Source organism: Micropterus salmoides, unplaced genomic scaffold (assembly GCF_014851395.1).
Source record: "Micropterus salmoides isolate LMB-PRFRI ecotype aquatic unplaced genomic scaffold, ASM1485139v1 Ms_hic_scaffold_8, whole genome shotgun sequence".
Taxonomy (NCBI): domain Eukaryota; kingdom Metazoa; phylum Chordata; class Actinopteri; order Centrarchiformes; family Centrarchidae; genus Micropterus; species Micropterus salmoides.
The window spans coordinates 24,277,855-24,293,625 of record NW_024044570.1 but is presented as its reverse complement, the minus strand read 5'-3'; the positions used below and the strand labels follow the sequence as shown (position 1 = coordinate 24,293,625).

The 15,771-nt window shown below is 39.4% G+C and overlaps 1 protein-coding gene across 3 annotated transcripts in view; it reads left to right on the top strand.

Annotated features, from left to right (window-relative positions):
• Positions 1-15,243, top strand: part of LOC119894185 (excitatory amino acid transporter 2-like) — a 31,271-nt gene extending 16,028 nt beyond the window's left edge. For 2 of the 3 annotated variants that reach the window (XM_038706773.1, XM_038706772.1), the window contains exons 2-11: positions 1,766-1,905; positions 3,580-3,732; positions 4,568-4,818; positions 5,240-5,387; positions 6,285-6,411; positions 6,588-6,821; positions 6,911-7,105; positions 7,800-7,934; positions 8,095-8,383; positions 10,313-15,243. In XM_038706773.1, the coding sequence (XP_038562701.1) occupies positions 1,776-1,905; positions 3,580-3,732; positions 4,568-4,818; positions 5,240-5,387; positions 6,285-6,411; positions 6,588-6,821; positions 6,911-7,105; positions 7,800-7,934; positions 8,095-8,383; positions 10,313-10,384 (1,734 nt within the window). In that variant the 5' untranslated portion in view covers positions 1,766-1,775 and the 3' untranslated portion in view covers positions 10,385-15,243. The remainder of the gene's footprint in view (positions 1-1,765; positions 1,906-3,579; positions 3,733-4,567; positions 4,819-5,239; positions 5,388-6,284; positions 6,412-6,587; positions 6,822-6,910; positions 7,106-7,799; positions 7,935-8,094; positions 8,384-10,312) is intronic. The other variant, XM_038706774.1, reaches the window with a different exon arrangement.
• The last annotated feature ends 528 nt before the right edge of the window (positions 15,244-15,771 follow it).

The window sequence follows — 15,771 nt, the reverse complement described above, 5'->3', positions numbered from 1 at the left end:
AGGAGATAGGACTTGTCCATCTGTGTGCCTGGAAGCTGACCAGGTGGTCTTCCTATAGCCAAGCTTACAACGCAGCAGTACACAAAGCTGGGGGAGGTGTGTGTAAATGTGTGAGTCTCTCTCTCTCTCTTTCTCTCTCTCTCTCTCGCTCTCTCTCTCTCTGTGTTCATGTGGAATTATTAGTGACTACTTACCCAACAACAATAACACCATCAAAAGCCTTTTGGTTGCAGAGAGGTTTTCCAAATGATTTGAGCTGTCTTGCCTTTGATCAATTGTCAGCTTTGAAAAAAAATTGACAGCCAACATGATTAATATCTAAGCAGTGTTCTGATTTCATTAGGACTATGGGGGGAGGGTGTAAGGACAAAAAAAATAACTTCACCACTCACAAATGGAAGGATTTGTGAGTTTTAGGGCCATGAACCCCAGGGGTTAGGTGAAAGGTCAGTGTCACATTATTTCTCTTTTGCTTTTCTTTGTAATTCATCACAGCAGACATTTTCATGGGCTTATTGGAGATGAATTGCAACAAAGAGACGTTTATTTTTCTTCCTAAATAAAAAAAAAGACAGAGCAAGACAATTTGATAGACTATTGATGCAACTTGTTGAGGAGACAACCAATACAAAGCCACTGTCCTTTCTCATTCCCCGTCACTGTCTTTCTGACAGAGTTATTGAACACCTGCCTATCTGGTATTTGACAGACACAGCTGGCTGTCTTCTCACTAACCAACTCATTTACACCTCAATGGGACGGCAGGAAACTGCTCTGTGCTGCCTATGATGGGAAATCATTTAATAAGTCATCTATCATTGGGTCTGTGTGACTACAATTGTATTTTAGTTTTTGTGTGCTTCTAAACTGTCACACAATCAAATGTGAGAGAGAGAGAGAGAATGTATATGTAGGGGCATAAGTCCTAACAGTCAATATGTTTGCTCCTCCTCCTTTCTTTTTTATCATTGTCTTAAACGAATATCTGTAGATACTCACCAGGGTTTTTTTGTCTCTTATTGTCTATACAGTGAAACCTTCACACCGTAATTAATTAATAAAACATACATATGTTTGAAAGTTGTATTCAAAATCCAATCTGCTTCACTGTTTGTTCTGTGAATGTTAATGTCATGAATATAACTACTTTTTCAAAATATTTCATTCCTGCCATTTCTTCATGCATGAAAAAAAAATTACAGTCAGTCTAATTACCTAGTGAGATATGTCTTTAAATTATTGCTAACCCCAGACAATTTTTATTTGATCAAAATACAGAAATTACATAAATCTCTAACAAAATGCTGTGCTTAAAAGATTCAGAGAATCCGTTTTTAATAAACTTACTTGAGATGCTATGTGTTTGAAGTATTACCCCAAAGGACCGACATTTTACTAGCAGCAGCTTGTAGCCAGCTTCCATCTGTTGGATGATTTAGTAACCATGAACAGTGTTGGAGTGTTGGAGTGTCAGCTTGGCAGCACACTTGAACGCTTAACATTTTTCATTATGCACTGTTTTTTAAAAAAATATATAATGGTTTCCAGAGACATCATGCCCATCCAAATGATCTGCCTTCTGTATTATGGTGCTGTGTTTTATTATAGTCAACATAATGCCTTGTTCTTTCTCAGAGTGACCACACATGTATGACAGAATGTGACAGCATGCTGTACGACCAAGTGTGTGTTTTAGAAGGGGTTCAGCTTGATGGTTTTGTATTTTGTAAATAAAAGTTTAATTTGTTCTTTCTCTCTGTCACAGTGCCAACAGTATGCCTAAACAAGTTGAGGTGAGGATGCATGAGAGTCACCTGGAGCCCATTGAGGCCAGGCCTCAGTCCAAGTGTGCCCAAATCTGCTCCAAGATGTTCAAGAACCTTCTGCTCACGCTCACTGTCCTCGGTAAGTCACCTCATCATTGGTGAGTTTTTGTCTCTTTCTTTTCTTCCTCAAGTAGCTAATAAAAAGTGAGGCATGCTAAAGATGGGCACCGACAACCGCTGAGCTCAGTGTTGTGTTAACTCAGAGCTCAATTATGCAGCTTGCTTGTAATATGAGGAGGAGATGCCATCTGTGCTTGATCACTGTACCAGACAGTAAGATGACTGGGTGTCCTGACCTTCCCCAGCTCCGTGCCACCTGTTGCTATCAAAAGCTCTCTGCAGCACTGGACACCCAAACAGCTCTGGTGGTGCATGAAAAATATTGTGATTATAGCAGTGGCTCAATGTGCTACAGGGGGAGATTTAATGAAAAGAGGAAATTAAAGTGGTGATGCAATTTCTGGTTAGAGGTCTTGAATCAGATTTGTGTTTAACCAGCATATATCATTTATATTTTGTTGTGTCTGACAGCTATATGCCCCCTTACCATTTTATAAGCCTATGCTGTGAACCTGTTATAAAACTGTATAAATTCATATTGGATATGAGTGTGTATATTTCATTTAGCCATGTATGGTGTGCCTGTCTGTATGTTTCCTGCTTGCATGGATGTGTGTCGGTGAGAGTGTGCGTAATGTGTACATCTCACCCCACTTGGCAGGACTCTTGCAAAGCAAGTGGTGCCAGCATGATCATTGATCATCTGTCACTTGGCAGATAAGAGCCTAAATGAGAACTTGCAAAAGAGCCAAAGAGAAGGCACAGGAAATCAAGTGCCATCCAAAACCATTGGGTGTGCAGACCTCATGGGATGCTGCTAGACTGAAGGACAGATTGAAGCACAGAGCACATCTTACTTTGTTTTTTTTTATTTTAAAGCTGGAGGGCTTTTGATTCAAATATGTGTTATTAAACATCGTCTCGGGCTGTGTGATCTTTGGCAGTGGTATTGTAGCAGAGGAAGTGCAGCCCCGGGGTGGTGGTGGGGTGGGTTTCTGGATTTTTCTTCTGGCCTGAGATGGACAGACACAGAGGCCAGCTACTGGTAGGCTGGGCTGCAGGGGGGGTTAGAGCAGAGAGAGGTCATCTTTACTTGCAGAAACACTGTGTGGCAGGAAAATAACATGTTTGTTGCAGTTAGTTGGAAGAGACATATGTCAAAGGTCAACAGTGGCTTTGTTAGGGATGGGCTGATCTTTCAAATGTAACTGTTTCCAGGCTTATTGAAAGTAAATGGGGCCAGAGGATAGGTAAGGCAGCAAAGAATCTACTGAATAGCAGAACTATTCCAGTGAGGCACAAGGTGAACCTAAGATTAGGGTCAACTACTTCTTTTTTCTCCGTTGCTTGAAAAAGATCCAAAATTAATCCTCCGTGAGCTTTACTCTCTTTTAGCAGGTTTCAGTTTTATCTGCTCAACCCACTGTTCTCTTTAAACATGTAACAGACAGCCTGTTGTACAACTCCAAACAACTAAACTGATAAGAGGCAGAGGTCACTTATTAACTTATATCACTTCTTCTTAAACTTTCCCCATCAGCCCAGAATACACCCATAAGACATGCTTTCATTTAAAAAAAATCTAATATCTGATTTTCTTTTCTTTCACTTGTCAATATCATTCCCAAATATCTTCTATTTTGCAATTATACACTTGCAGTTTCACTCACTCATCTTCCTCCTTGCACTTCAGGTGTGATCTTAGGAGCTGTATCAGGGATGTTGCTCCGTGTTGCCTCTCCGATCCACCCAGATATTGTCATGGTGATCTCTTTTCCTGGAGATATCCTGATGAGGATGCTGAAGATGTTGATCCTCCCACTCATCATCTCCAGTTTAATCACAGGTGCTGTGTGACAGATCACTTATGGCAAATACATTATATAGTAATATATTATGTTATTTTAAGAAAATATGTTTTACTGGTGTGTTTGCATTGTATCTATACACATTTGACAGAGCTCATGTACAGTTGAATCAACCCATTCTCATTTCCAGCTCGTCACAAATGGACACTTGGTCAACACCCTTGAAGTGGCTTTTAAACACCCTTACTACCTTTCAGCGTCGCTTTGCCATGTATAGGGCTCCAAGGTCAAGTTAGCAAGAATAAATATGCAACGTTTGGTTAGGCTTTCAAAATAAAACTAGTGATTAACGTTGTCAGAATTCGCAATTTGGTTAGGCTTGGCCAGCTAACTCCTTACTTAGACCTTTCTGTTATTCATACAAGGCCTACTTTAAGAGTTAAACAATGACTCTAAAGGGCTTCCCCCAGTGCGCTGAACTATAATGCTAAAGGCTACCATGTGTGGTGGTACCAGACCCCGAAAGACTTGACAAAGCATTGGTATTTGACTCCCTAGGAATGAGAACGGGTTGGTTGAAATTGATTACTAGGGCAAATAAACTTAAATTTTTCATCGTCACCTTTCATTGCTGTGATACTGCTAAAGACAGACACAAAGAGAATGCCCTGTTATTACTGAAATCCTGATTCTGAAATCATAATTGAAAATATTTCATGCAATATATAATGCCATGCACATGATGATGAACACAATTATGTAATCACCTACAGTCTTTGCGTCCAGCCTGCATGCCCCAAACTGGTAGGTCAACATTTCCATTCAGTAAGTAATTAGCAGGTGAAAACACGATCTTGCTTGTTTTGGCTGCAGGTCTGGCTGGTTTGGATGCCAAATCTAGCGGTCGCTTGGGCACCAGAGCTATGGTCTACTACATGAGCACCACTATTATTGCTGCTGTTCTGGGAGTCATCCTAGTGTTACTGATCCACCCTGGCAACCCCAAACTGAAGGAGAATCTGGGCGAGGGCGAGGTCAATGATGATGTGTCCAGCTTGGATGCCTTCTTTGATTTGATCAGGAACCTGTTCCCAGAGAATCTGGTGCAGGCTTGTTTCCAACAGGTAAATGGAGGACAACAGTAACAAGACACATGGCTTAATACTGAAGTTTGATTGTCAGCGCAGGTGCTAGATGCTTAGAAAGTCTGTCAGTGATATATGAAAGTCATTGTTAGTCTTGTATGAGTGGCATAATTTAATATGGAATATCCATTGTGGCCTGACATCAAGTTTGAGAGAATTGCAGTATTGTCTGTCTGGAAAATAGGTAGAGTGTCCATTACTGTCTTTATTTCCTAGTCGAGGCTTTTATAACAGATGAACACTAAATGCACATTGGATATAAAGACACACCAAAGCAGAAGCAGATTTGCAAACACGATTATTGACAGCTGAGTGGCCTTGTGTCATAGGGATACATCATATCTGATTCCAGCATTGGTCAACAAACTCACCACTAGTATCTTTTCCTCATTTAACTCAGATCCAGACTGTCACAAAGAAGATAGAAGTGGCTGTTGAGGAGGATGTCAATGCCACCACCCTGGAGGGCCTAGTGGCTAACATTACCAAGGAGCCTCAGTACATCGTCAGAAAGTCCCTACAGTTCAAAAGTGGCATGAATGTTCTGGGTATGTAACCAACCAAAAACACTCACAGTGTATAGATAATTAACAGTTAACAAGACTAAGAGTCTACAGACATGCCAGCAACTCTGTGAGGCCATACTTAGGCACAGCGTTGCTTTGAGCCAAATGCTACTATCAGCATCCTAAAATGCTCGCAATGACAATGCTAACATGCTGATGTTTAGCTGGCATACTTTTCGGCATGTTTAGTTTAGATGATGCTGATGGGAATGTCATTAGTTTTGCAGGTTTTTGGTCATAAATCAATGTATACAACAAATAGAAATTTTTGACCTGATGATTGTGCTAAATGAAAAGTTAAGATCATTCCTCCTGAGAGGGACATGGGTGTATCAAATGTCACGGCAATACATCCAATAGTTAAGACATTTCCCTCAAAACCATAAATAAGAACCCCATGTTGGTGCTACAGGAAAAGTCAAGGGATGACTAAAGTCAGAAACATGGTCATGTCATTGCCAATCTAAAGAACATACTTCTCAGGACAAGTGAAAACTCTGACATGATGATGGTGCAATAGGAAATCGGGGAATCCCCGAAGTTATTAGGATTCATTCTCTGGGCACCATAAATATCTCCACCAAATTGCATGGCAATTCATCTAAAAGTTGTTGAGATATTTGACCAAAGTGGTGAACTGACCAACTAACATTGTCATCCATGCAGCTAGCATGGCTAAAAATAAAAGCAAAGTTTACAGTATTACATTTACAGAAATTCACAGTAGCAAACATCTGGATAAACCTAATGTTTCTGGCTGTAAATGTAATCCAAACCTTGAATGTCTCATCTTCAAATAATACTCCCCTCATGTGGTAGTCATCTCACCTCTCCACACTGGTATTCAAAGTTTGATACATTTATGATTTTCTGTCACAGGTCTGATTGGTTTCTTTATTGCATTTGGCATCTGCATGGGCAAGATGGGAGAAAAGGCCAGACTCATGATTGAATTCTTCAACATCCTCAATGAGATTGTGATGAAAATTGTCATCTTGATCATGTGGTTAGTATCACTTAAGAATCTCATTGACTCATTTAATTATTTCAAGTCAGAAATAACTGTTAACGCCAAGTTATTTCTCAAGTCATTACAACATTTTAAAATAGTGTAGCTACATGAAGCAGAATTTGTGTGAAATCCCTTCTTTTCTGTAGTCAAAGCTAAATCCGTCTCGTCAGGTACTCTCCCTTTGGTATTGCCTGTCTCATCTGTGGTAAGATCATCTCCATCAAGGACCTGGAGGTGGTGGCCAGGCAGCTGGGCATGTATATGGTCACTGTAATTATTGGCCTCATCATCCACGGAGCAATCTTCCTGCCCAGCATCTACTTTGTTATCGTCAGGAAAAACCCCTTCACCTTCTTCCTGGGCATCTTCCAGGCCTGGATCACTGCCCTGGGGACAGCCTCCAGGTCAGCATTAAAATGACTGGACATTTCATTTTTGATATATGTGCAGCTGATTCAAAATATAACCTAAAATTTCCTTGTTTTCCCTCCAGTGCTGGTACACTGCCTGTCACCTTCCGTTGTCTGGAGGAGAACTTGGGTATTGACAAAAGAGTCACTCGTTTTGTGCTCCCAGTCGGTGCCACCATCAACATGGATGGAACTGCTCTGTATGAGGCTGTTGCAGCCATCTTTATTGCCCAGATGAATGGCATCCACCTTGACCCTGGTCAGATTGTCACTGTCAGGTCAGGAGACACTCATGATAGACTTCAAGCATATCAGATTTTATTAGTTGATGTCATTTCATGCTTATGTTTACAGTTTGAGCTGAGCTGAAATTATGTGATGAAAACTGTAAGTATCATTGCACAGATTTAGCTTTGTCTCTGGACATAGAAAAGACCCAGATGCTCTGTGTGATGTGAACATTTGCATTGTATGAAATGTCAGTATTAGTGTTGTGAAATGATGAAACCCTCCATGATATTTCAGACATCCCTGTATGAAAATAGGCTTCTCAAGTGGGTATTTTTAATCATAACACTAAGAATTGTAATTCCCACTATTTAAAGTGGGTTTAAATAAAATAATAATAAATATCTGTAACTATCCCCTAATGCTCTCCTGTTAATACGGTGAGTCAAGGATGGACGACCTTCAGCCTGACATTTTTATGGCATATCAATCCACAAACCCCTCAAATTAAACATCCCATCTCTCACATTTGAACCTCTCTTCATGTGCGTTGGATGACCCACTCTGGCGCTCTTCAGCTGCTGCTCTTTATACAAGTACCATAGAGAACGAAAGTCTTCATCTGTTGCTGTGTAGTTTAGCCATTTCACATTTATTTATGTCTGTGAGGAGTTGCGGCAGGGTGTGGTTAATCGTAGTGGTTTTGGAGAATAGGATTGATTGCTGCTTCGCTGTGTTTTCCAGTCTGACAGCCACCCTGGCCAGTGTTGGAGCAGCCAGTATTCCCAGTGCCGGCCTGGTGACTATGCTCTTGATCCTTACTGCTGTAGGCCTGCCAACCCAAGACATCAGTCTGCTGGTTGCTGTTGACTGGCTGCTGTGAGTTTGACAAGACAAAAATATATATTGTGGTTGTGATTTCCCTTTACCTCTATTTTAGGTTTTTGTTTTCCATTCATCTGGAAATCTCTACTTGTATTTTTCTCATTTTTATAAAGTATGGAAAACCATCTTTCTTGCCTGGTTTGTCTCTCCTCAGGGATCGATTCAGGACTTCAGTGAACGTGGTGGGTGACTCCTATGGTGCAGGCATCGTGTACCACATGTCCAAGGCAGAGCTGGACGAGCTGGATGCGCACACGGCTAAATCAGATGACATTGAAATGATGACGAAGACCCAGTCTTATTACGATGACATGAAGAACCATCACGAAAACAATTCCAACCAGTGCGTCTTAACCGCTACCGCTACCTCTACCTCTACCTCTACCTCTACCACAACTGCTACCGTCACTGCTAACAATTCTGTTGTAGTAGATGAATGCAAGGTACAATTAATGCTTACGGACATAGAGACTTCTATATAACCCCCTCTGTTGTTGCATGCTCACTCTGCACCTTGCTTGACTCTGTTTCTTTTATTCATTGCATCTTTTTACATAATAATGTAAATATACCTACTGTTATTTTATGACAGAAGTGAAGGAAGAGAACGGTTGCATGTGTACGTATGTATGTTATTCTTCTGGAATAGCAGCTTTTGTGTTGAATGAACGTCCAAAAACTCAAAGCGCTCTTGCCAAAAGGTTTCCAAAATGAACTAACTAAAAAAGAATTCATTTTTAGTGCATGCAAGTGAGGGATAAATCACACCTCTCTACATAATTAGCCTAATCTGATGACTGTAACCTGTTGGGGATTGGCCTTAATTCAAAAGGCAGAGACAGATAATCCTCATTATGACCCTGAGGAATTATTTGGCAGCCCTCCCATCTATCAAAAGTTGACACATCATGCATTTTCCAAAGATCCTCTCTATGGAATAATGTTTCCCCTTTCCTGTAATCACTTTTCATTTTCCTTTTGTTCAGCTTAATGTTCGGTGTGGTTCACTCTGCTTTATCTGGAATGTAGCTAATTTCAATTGTTTAACCAACTCATTTCCAAACAGTCAACCTTTCCTGTAAGATTTACACCGTAGAGTGGGAAAGTGTTATGGCTAATTAGCAGTTCACATATTCCCTACGTACACACATCTACCACGCTGTCACTGATTCAGGGTTTTTGCGCATTGCCACCAGCTATTTCTGTACATTGTGAGAACTGCGTGTGAAATCGGAAAGCTGTGAAGTAGCACCCGTAATGTAAAACACACCCTGTCTTTAAATGTATTCTAGACTTTTAGAATAATATGTGGGAGTCCAGAGTACTTCTTCCCTGACACGGACACACACACATACGCGCACACACACGCACACACACACACACACACACACACACACACATGCCCTGGCAGAAAAGGTCTGCTGATGAGCCTATTCATTTATTAAAGGATGAAAGGTGTTGCCTAGAAACGCTGGTAACCTGTCACACAAGTAATCTATCCATAGTGAAAAGTCACATCCTCCTTTCTGAGTCTCTATTTATTAATGGACATTTACATACAAATGTGACACAAAGGCTTGCTATTTCCAGTTTCCACCATAACTATTTTTTTTTGTTTCCTGTTCCATTTAGCCTGTAAATAGCATGACTCACATTTCTAACCAATTTTTTTAAAAAACACTGTGCTTGCAAAATAGCTAAAAGTAACAATGCATTCATTCTTTAGTGTTTGTACCTTGTTTTCTGTGTAATCTGTCTATTCTTCCATAATTTATTCACTTGTATTTTTTTTTACTGCCTGTTGAGTTTTTGGTCATCATAAATGTGTGGTCTGATCCCAGGTCAGTAAAAGAAACTACACTCTTAGAGCTACCATAAGCATAATCATCATCAGTGGCCCTACAGTATTCCTTCACAGTTTTTGCATGTTGCAAACTAGCTATGATACATAAGAGGGTGCGTTTTAATTGCCAAAGTTGACTTCACTACAGTACCCAAAATTACAGAAAAGAATGTCCTAACTGGTATCGTGGCTTTACAGTTATAAAATGTTTATAGTTGTGTATTCTCTGAAAAGTTTACCTACATGTGGCTTATAAAACCAGGACATAGCAGGAATGATTGTTAAAGTTGCTTTTTTGATGGCATAGCAAATAAACCATGGTCAATCATGCTTTCTAAGCTTTGTAAGCCTGATTGACCAATCAGATTGCTTTGCTGAAACTTAGTAATATTATCTCATAAGTGGGAGCATTGAATCAACAATGCAGTATTAAAGTAATTTCTTTGATCCAATGCTTCATAAGAAATGAACTGTGTTTTTGTCTGTGCCTTGGATCCACTGTTTAGATTTTCCTGCTAAATGCTTACAGGTAACCTCAGCTACTAACGGCTCTGCTGCGGAGTGCACGCTTGTTGAGGAGGAACCATGGAAACATGAATAATGGCAGCACAGAGATCCCCTGCTCCTGGGCTCCACAAGCTTTCCTACTTGGTGATAAAAAAGAGTGAATGGAAAAAAAAGTCACACGAACAGAACTACTAATTGTTTTTTTTTATGTAGTTTAGTTTTCTTTCCTTTTTTTTATTAGTCCCTTTAAACGTTTTTGCAACTGTCTATCTGACTGATATATAATACTAATTCACTTAACCGTGAAATTATAACAGAGGTATACTTTACCTGTTAGAGCACAATTATATCCTACATAGCGGATACTTGCACAACATACTTCAAGGCTTGGGGAGGGAAGGAAGAGAAAAAAAGAGATATTTATTAGATAAGCTATTCCTTGCAGTATATCTTGGTTCTACATTTATAAGATGAGAGAAGAAGTGGCTGTTTAACATGGGATGCGCTGAGATCATCTTCCAAGTTTCATACAGGTGGTTCATTATTTTAATGTCAGAAGAAGAGCAGGAGCATTTATCATGACAACCACTGTAATGTTTGTACTGAACTTCCTGGCTTTACATTGCTGTCACTGATTTTCCTCTCCATCTCAGTCTCTCATCTGAGAACATCACTTTCGATTCTTAAACTGCCTTTAGAGTGAATCTGACTGCATTTGCCGAACATTACCCACTATCCCTGAGGTCCAGCAAACTGATGAAAGGGTAGGAAGCAGGGAGAACGACCATGCTGAGCCTCTCAAACTACAAGCACATTCACAGTGAAATTAGAAAGCATAAGTCATACCATGGAGCCCATTTTTTTTATCCCCCTTTTGTTTGGTTTTTTGGGTCAACTGTAAAAAAGAAAAAAAGGGACTTTTTTCTTTGTGTCACCTGTTGAGTGAGATATAAAACTTGTTTGAGCGTGTGCCTGTGTGTATGATAGAGAGAGAGAGGGAGAGCTGCGGTTAAGAACATGACCAACTAAATTATAGGGACCAAACAGGCAGATAACCAATCAACTCACAGAGGCCTTTGAACTGCCTCCATGACGTCACTCTCATTACATTCTTCAGAATTCCTACATTAACGTCTGTTTATAAGTGGCTGGCACAGCACGTGATATTAACACTTTTTTCCGATGAAGCTTAAAAAAATCCCTGCCCTGAAAATGAAACTTTATACAGTACTTTCCCCCACAAAACATTTTGTGATGCACATGACATTAAAAGAAATTAGCATCAAAATGATTATTGTAAAAACAAACAATAGTAAGGAGTTTACATATCTGAAATTATAGCACAAAAAAGAGATTATATAGAGCACAAACCGAGTCACAGAGCACAAATATAACCAAAACCCCAATGTGGATAATTTTCATCATTATTCCACGTCGACACTGATCGTATTCCAAGTTTAAAAAAAAAATTTTAAAAACTCAATAAGGGACAGCAAATTATTCTCAGGCTTGTGTGTTTCCTCTTTTACAGGAGGAAAAAATGTTGTAATCCTAAAATGTTTACTTGCTCACTAGAGCTTCAAGAAAATGGCCTCTCGACAGCACAACTTTTAAAAGTGCTGACTCTAAAAACGGAGACAGTTTACTGGAATGGTCTTTGTGAAAGATAGTGATTTTATAATATGATAATGTGCTGGGAAGAGAGGTTTTGTAGCACATACAGGAAGCACACACACACACACACACACACACACACACACACACACACACACACACACACACACACACACACACACAGATATTCAGATTATATTCCAGCGGTTGAGTGATCCCTCAACCTGTGTTCTCTCTGAAAGCACAGGAACGGCTATTACTGAACACTGACAGAGTACACAAGGTGAACCACCAGAAGAATTTCAAAATAAAGAAACGAAGGAAGAAGTAGCTCTCGGCTGTCAGATGGATTCTTGGCTTGCACAAACAGAGGCAGCTCATTGCTATAATGCTTCGGGGAGGCTTGCCAGCTTCTTGTTTAGCCAGACCTAAAAAGGTAAACAATGATATATTTTAGCCACCAGAGCTCAAGACTGTTTCTACAAAACCCTAGATGCTGCAGCTGTGTGTCCATACTGGTGCAAAGACATGTTAGGAAACACAGAACAGAACAATGGACACTTCACATGCATTTTGCCAGAATGTTGCCAACCTATCAGGTAATAAAAATATATTCCTCTCATAGAACCAAATGGCTTAACCTGCAAACACACAAACAAAGCTGTACTACTGGCTGTTAATCTTTTTTTAGCCTGTGTGAGTGAGAGGTGAGACTTCTGTGGTGTGGGTTTGTGGATTGGATTTCTTTATCAGTATTGTGTCCTTCTCTCTTGTCTTGTGTTTTGTCATGTGCGCTAATGACAACCTTGCCTTGAAGATGTTCACTTCAAACAAATGCCAATTAAAGTAACATTAGAGAACTTAACAAAACACTTAGTACAACACTCGGTCCTTTAGTACCTGAAACCCACTCTCAGAAGATGTCTTTTGCTTTTTTTTTTAAAGCTTGGCTAACAGAAGTGTGCTTTGATACAACATAGAGCCCACTTGGTGTTTTGCTGTACGCACTGCGCAGACTGATGCACACCATACACACAAAAGCAAGCATGAAGACACACACTTTCTCACACACACACACACACACACACACACACACACACACACACACATGATTTTATTTTTCCAAATGCACACAAGCAGTCTTAAACCTTGAAGGTCACTACATTTATAATTGTAATCAAGCATGCCGCGGAGCACAGTACTGACACCCGAACAGGCCCTCTGAGCCTGATCTTTTGACCATGTGATCTTCAGGAAAAAAAAAGAATCTCTCCAGTAAGGAGACAATGCAGACCATAGTGTCATCAATGGGGATTGAGTGTTGGACCACTATTATGTTCAAACTCACGGTTTTAGAAGCATGAATAAAATAAAATTATAATTATTTTTTTGCACCACTATCTTAAAAGCATGATATTTTAAAGTGCCTCCTTGCACTTTGTGTATATATTGTAGGTAACAGATGTTTTTGTTTGTTTGTTTGTTTTGTTCCTTTTGTTTTCTTTTGGGGGGGCATTGAAATGGTATGTAGGAATATAGTTTCATTGCTGTGACATTTTTAATGTAATCCTCTAGAAAAAAAAATCATCTATGTCCTGAGTAAAATTAGATTAGACGAAATGTATAGAGAGGAAATCGTGTAATAAATTGCTTGTTTTTTTATGCTCTAATAGCTGTTAACTAGTTGTTTTACTTACCTGTCACACACCAATATATAAATATCTTTTTTTTTTTTTAAATCTAATGTAAGCGTTTTGAATGTTTGTTCCATGAAGATATAAGCAGTATGCATTCATTTTCATTGTACATAAATAAATATGTAATTGCTCTGTTCAGAGGCAATGCAGAATTTTCTGAAAAATACAGTGATTCTGGAGCAAACACTGTTTGCCTGAAGGCGAGAAAGACAAAGGGAGAAACAAAAGAGAGAGAAAGAGAGCGAGGGAAAGTTTTTGTTCTGATGAAGGGGGCCAGCATGACTTGTTTTGGTCGGAATTACTGGGATAAAGGTTGCCAAAAGGAGAGACAAATAAAGGAAAAGGTCAAATTTGCCCTGTATGTAGGATAGAGTGAGGAATCAAACACAGCCTATAATAGTTATCTGAGTTAAAGAACAAACATCATGCAATGTATTCAAATGCCTGTTACAGTATAATGCAACATTCCTTCCTCAGGTGACTCATCTGAACCATTTTGTCTTTTCAATGGAGAAAACTGGCTTTAGTCTCAGGCATCTTTGTACGATGGCATATTAGGGCCATTGTAGATATTTTTTTAAATTAATAAATTACGGAGCCGGGGTGGGGTGGGGGTATTCCTTGGATATTCTCTGAGCTTTCAAACAGTTAGTTAGATATGAGGGACTGCAACAAAGCCACTTGAAAGTATGTCACATCCTAGTCATTTATAAATGCCTGCAGCTCTTCCCCAATTTGTTATGTTTTTGGTCTTTGAACTGAGGAAGTATTTCATAATACAGGTTGGTGAAATTAGCTTATATGTGACGGCTGTTGTTATTAATATCTGCACGCCCTGCTTGATAGAGTACAGAGCCTTTAACAATATAAGCACAGGTGAAAAATAGTATTTTACGAGTTTTTTTCTCATAAGTATGTGACTTTAATCTCAGACAATAATTTTTATTGGAATGTTACACCCCTCACCAAGCGTTTTTAAAAACATTTTGGTACCTACAATGGCCCTGATATGCCGTTGTATTTTTGTTTACCTGGTGCATCTGCATTTAAAGCTGCAAGACACGGACATCTAGATCTTTTAGATTCTGTGTTACCCTGTCTACATGCCACAACATGCCACATTTGACCTCTGACATGCCATCGACGTTATGGGGGTTTATAGAAATCCAACCCTGTAAACTGCCTTTACTTGCCTTTTTTTGCTTTCCACACGAAAATGCACGCACAAACACCTGGAACTTGCTGAGCTAAATGGTACTGATTAAATGGAAATTGAATGACACGGTATTTCAACAAAGAGCCAGTATATCTTCAAGCTTGTCCTTTTCTACTGAAACGTGTCCTTTTGAAGAAGCTCCTAAACAGAGCTGATGACCTGCCTCACTCCTGCCTACAACGTGCTTTCCTGATCTTACTTTTCTAGGCCTTCCCTCTTTGTAAAGCTGTTGTAATTTTGATGTAAAGGCAGAGTGTATGTATGTGGGGGGAGATACACTTTCAAGCAAAAAAGACAAAAAAAGACATGATTTCTTTCCATGGTCTATGGTATACATAAAAAAAATCTGTTTCTACATATCAATAAGTGTTGTACCTTTGGTGTACATATACAAATATAACTAATAAATGTTGATTCATAACTAAATATTGGCTGTTCCTTTGGATATTTTTTGACTGTATTCATTTTGTCACACAAACACACGCAAATAAATTTTTCATGTCTGTTTCTGTCATTCACTTGGTGTAATTATGTCTCTCAAACAGTCTAGACAATCTAGTTTTTACTGATAAATTATTCTAAAAACATAATTAAATCCAAAGCAATCAAATGTTGTTGCACGTGTATTGGACCACTCAATCAACTACGATTACTAAGTTAGGGATTAAATAGGTTCAAATAGACATTGAACTGTTAATTGGCTATTTTTAAGCATCTCCAGTCTGCCTTGCCATCTATGTTCTATCCCCAGAGCCAGTGAGGAAATGAGTAATCATCAACAATTTGAAAGACGACGCACACATTAAAGAACAAGAGAGAACCCGGGCATGTGAAGAGGGACTACATGCAGTCATTCAGACCACAGAATACCTGAGGCACTCTGTATGAACTCCACACAAAACACTCTATGATGTGTCCAACACTGATTGGGGGTTGTACAAAAAAAGTCAAACT